Source organism: Elephantulus edwardii, unplaced genomic scaffold, assembly GCF_000299155.1.
Source record: "Elephantulus edwardii isolate Elephantulus edwardi_28Jun2011 unplaced genomic scaffold, EleEdw1.0 scaffold00015, whole genome shotgun sequence".
Taxonomy (NCBI): domain Eukaryota; kingdom Metazoa; phylum Chordata; class Mammalia; order Macroscelidea; family Macroscelididae; genus Elephantulus; species Elephantulus edwardii.
In genome coordinates this window covers 3,732,163-3,736,303 of record NW_006399765.1, presented here as the reverse complement: position 1 = coordinate 3,736,303, position 4,141 = coordinate 3,732,163, and the positions used below count along the sequence as shown (strand labels likewise).

Here is a 4,141-nt window from a genome sequence, read left to right as displayed (position 1 = left end):
GCGCCGAGCCCGCCTGAAGCTGCGCTGCTGACCTTCTCCCCCCGCCGTCCGGTGGGCTGGAGCGCCCAGTTCCTCGCTCCCTGCTCGTGGGGGCCGGGCCGAGCCACGGGGCGGGGCCGCCCCTCCGTCGCCGCTGCCTCCTCCCCCACCTCCAGCCGCGGAGGATGCTGACTGCCCCCGGCGGCGTCTAGCGGCCCCGGGCCCAGGCGCGATGGTGCAGCAGCGGGGCGCGAGGGCCAAGCGGGACGGCGGGCCACCGCCCCCGCGGCCCGGGACTACCGAGGAGGGAGCGCGCGAGCCCGGCTGGTGCAAGACCCCGAGCGGCCACATCAAGAGGCCGATGAACGCGTTCATGGTGTGGTCACAGCACGAGCGGCGGAAGATCATGGACCAGTGGCCCGACATGCACAACGCCGAGATCTCCAAGCGCCTGGGCCGCCGCTGGCAGCTGCTGCAGGATTCGGAGAAGATCCCGTTCGTGCGGGAGGCGGAGCGGCTGCGCCTCAAGCACATGGCGGATTACCCGGACTACAAGTACCGGCCGCGCAAAAAGAGCAAGGGGGCGCCCGCCAAGGCGCGGCCCCGCCCCCCCGGCGGCGGTGGCGGCAGCCGGCTCAAGCCCGGGGCGCAGCTGCCAGGCCGCGGGGGCCGCCGAGCGGCGGAAGGGCCTTTGGGGGGCGGCGCGGCGGCGCCCGAGGACGACGACGACGACGAGGAGGAGCTACTGGAGGTGCGCCTGGTGGAGACCCCCGGGCGGGAGCTGTGGAGGATGGTCCCGGCAGGGCGAGCCGCCCGGGGACCCGTCGAGCGTGCCCAAGGGCCGTCGGGGGAGGGAGCGGCCGCCACCGCAGCCTCCCCGCCACCGTCGGAGGACGAGGAGCCGGAGGAAGAAGAGGAGGAGGGGGCGGCAGTGGAGGAAGGCGAGGATGAGACGGCGGCGTCGGGGGAGGAGCCGCTCGGCTTTCTGACCAGGCTGCCCCCCGGCCCCGCTGGCCTGGACTGCAGCGCCCTGGATCGTGACCCGGACCTGCCGCCCCCATCGGGCACGTCGCACTTCGAGTTCCCGGACTACTGCACCCCCGAGGTTACCGAGATGATCGCGGGGGATTGGCGCCCGTCTAGCATCGCCGACCTGGTTTTCACCTACTGAGCCCACCGTCAGCGGGGCACGCACGCCCCCAAACCAGCTGTTTACATACAGGAATCAGGTATTGGGGCCCCTCGGAGGCCGAGGCTGGCACCCCACCTCCCGCGCAGCCTCCCCCCTCCTAGATGTGCCCATCCCCCCTCAATCTAGACATGCCCCTCCCCTGCAGACACACCCCAAGGCTGCCCAACCCCCTCCTCCTCATCCTCCTCTAACATTTACGCCCCTCCCCACCTGGCCCCCTCCCGCACAGCCACCAGCAGCCAGCCCCCCTCCGTTTCACCTCCCGTCCTCTCCTAGGGACCTGCACCCTTCCCCCACTTTGCACACGCCCCTCCTCGTGGCCGGAGGACACGCCCCCTCCCTTGCTCCTGAATCCCTCCGTCTTTGCCCAGCCCGCCCCTCTCCTCGTTATGGGGGCGCTGTGGCGGGGCGGTCCCGCGCGCCCCTCCCACTCCCCGCCCCTCCCGTGGGAGGGGGAAGGGCGCTCTTTTTTCTCCCCTGGAGGGTTAGGCCCCGCCCCCTCCTCGCGCATGCTTGATGCTTCTTGGGAGGAGGGGGCTGGTCCCATCCTCGCCACACGCCTCTGCCGCCCGCTTCGGGATGGAGAGGAGCAAATATGAGCCTGAAAAATCCTTTGATCCAGTAGCCGCAGCGCTTCCTCTACACTCAGCTGGGCGTCACTGCCTTATTGGAAGGAGCACTCAGAGGGGAGAAAGACTAGTTGGTCTGATGGGTAGGTTAGAACCTGGAACTCTCCCACGTAGCAAAGCCTTTCATCTCTTAGGGTGTCAACCACACCCACCTGCTCCACTCCCGTGCTGCGTGACTGCACCCACAGTCCAGAAATAGTTCCTTTTCTTCATCTGGGAATTGAGGGTAGGATCTTACTCTGGAACTTCACCAGGAGAAAAAGGGGTTTCCCAAGAATATTGCAAGAGTCAAGCCACTTATCAGACTTTGGGGACAGGTCCCCTGCTGCTCCTCCCCCCCCCCCCCCCCCCCCCCCCCCCCGAGAAACGCCCTATCGCCTCAGGGTACCCTCCCAGCCAGGGCCCCTCCTTCAACCCCCACCCCTTTCTGTCACCCAAGTCCCCTATCAGTAGCCACAGTATTCAGTGGGAGAAACTGAGGCATGTTGGTGCTATGGGGTTGAGACTGAGGCGTAAAAGATGAGGTGGCAGGAAGAGCTGGCTTTAAGGCACCTCGGCTGGACCCAGTGACATTGAGATGGTGCTGTTACAACAATGGAGGTGAACATGTGCACCTCAGTTTTCCCACATGAGAAATGGGGGTAGGAGGAAATGGTGTCCGATTCCGGGTGCCCTCAGGGCCCTGCCCCTGACGCTGTTAACCCTTTATTCAGCTCCTTGCCGAAGCCCCGCCCCTCCGGCCTCCCCTTCCCCCCTTTGCCCTCACTACCTGTAATTCACCGGCCGTGCGTTCACCCTTGCGGTGATGCGCACACTCTCATTCACACACACAAATCTCAGGAACAAACGGTCCCAGATTCCTCCGGGACCCCAGCCCAGGGTCTCTGCAGGTCTCTGCCCCACGCGTTCCCGTCGCTGACAAAGCCACCAGCTGCCTCCTTTAAAGCTTGGTGCTCCGGCTCTGGGCCTTTCTTGCGCGCGCTCTCTTTCTCTCTCTCTTTTCTTCTTCTTCTTCTTTTTTTTTTTTTTTTTAAGAAAAACAACAAAAAAAGACAATTAAGAAAAAAAAAACGAACAAAATGTCATGTGAGTGAAAAGGTGTCACTGTCTGTGGTCTTGGAGAACTAGTCTCGTAGCTGAGGGGAGGGGTCCCTCCACCTGGAGCACTGGCACCCACAGCAGGACTTGCGCCAGTCTGATACCAGGATTGAATAAAGTGTATTTGCCCCAACCTCTCTCTGCGGTCCTGCTTGTCTGTACTTTTCCTCAACTCTCCCGGAATAATTTGCCAAGTTCAAGTTCATACAATTTAGTTGCATGCCAATAAAACCAAGTGTCTCAGAGCCACCTGGTCCTTATGAGCCTCTGGTTCTGGTCAATCAGAACTCCTCTTGGTCAAGAATGGTAAAGTCATCCCAACAGGAACTGGCAGCTGATAGGGATGTGTGTGAGTGTGGGGAGACACTTAACCCCTCCCAGTTGTCACCCTGTGGGAATGCAGTTTAGGGTAACCAGATGGTCAGTTTTTCAAGAGAAGCTAGAAATCTGGAGGCTTCTAAGAATCATCTCAATTTCAAAACGAAACCTGACTGGAGTATCTTTTTAAGTAAAACAGGCAGAGCTGGTCCAAGATGGCCAGTTTGTCCCCAGCCTTACTGAGGATTATGAAGCAAGGTTGAATCAGGCTGCCTGTGCTCTAAGCTCAGAGTCACAACTGAGCACCTGTGTGACCTTGAGCACACCACTGGCTCCTTTTTACATCTGTGAAGATTGAGGATGATAATAGTATGTGCTTCATGGGATGAAGTGAGGTTTAAGGTGAGAAGGTTTTAACAGGATGCTCCAGAAACTCTTACCCCATGGTCCAGAGGAAGGAGCAGGCTAAGGATGGGCCCCCCTGGAGGATCAACTGCCTAAAAGCTGGCTTTGAATCCAGGTGTACGTTTTCAGGATGCTCTCCCTCCCTACATAAACCTGCAGGCGTTAGGCCATCCTTTTGGGTAATGATGGATGGGGGTTGGTCCCAGCATGCAGCTTGGTGCCTGGCACACGTTGGCCTTCAGTGTACATACGACACATGGCTAGGGAAGGGCATCATCGCCACATTCCTCTTCAGCCACCAGATCCTGTGAATTCCTAGACTTGGACACAACCCTCGCTTGTTTCCCTGCAAAAGCTACCGCTAAGCGTGCAGACCTCACCTGGAAAAGGGTTCTTGGGACTGGTATTTTCATAGAAGCTTTGAAAGGGAGCTACAGCAGGTTTGCAATGGGGATCCTGCAGCTACTGGGGCTTGGAGGTGAAGGAACTGAAAGGACTGCTGGTTTTCAGTGTTTGCAGC

The 4,141-nt window shown here is 60.3% G+C and overlaps 1 protein-coding gene across 1 annotated transcript; it reads left to right on the top strand.

Moving 5' to 3' along the window:
- Positions 1-211: 211 nt before the first annotated feature.
- Positions 212-1,150, top strand: SOX12 (SRY (sex determining region Y)-box 12). Its single transcript, XM_006881412.1, has one exon. It carries the CDS (start codon positions 212-214, stop codon positions 1,148-1,150), a length of 939 nt encoding a protein of 312 aa, XP_006881474.1.
- Positions 1,151-4,141: the final 2,991 nt, after the last annotated feature.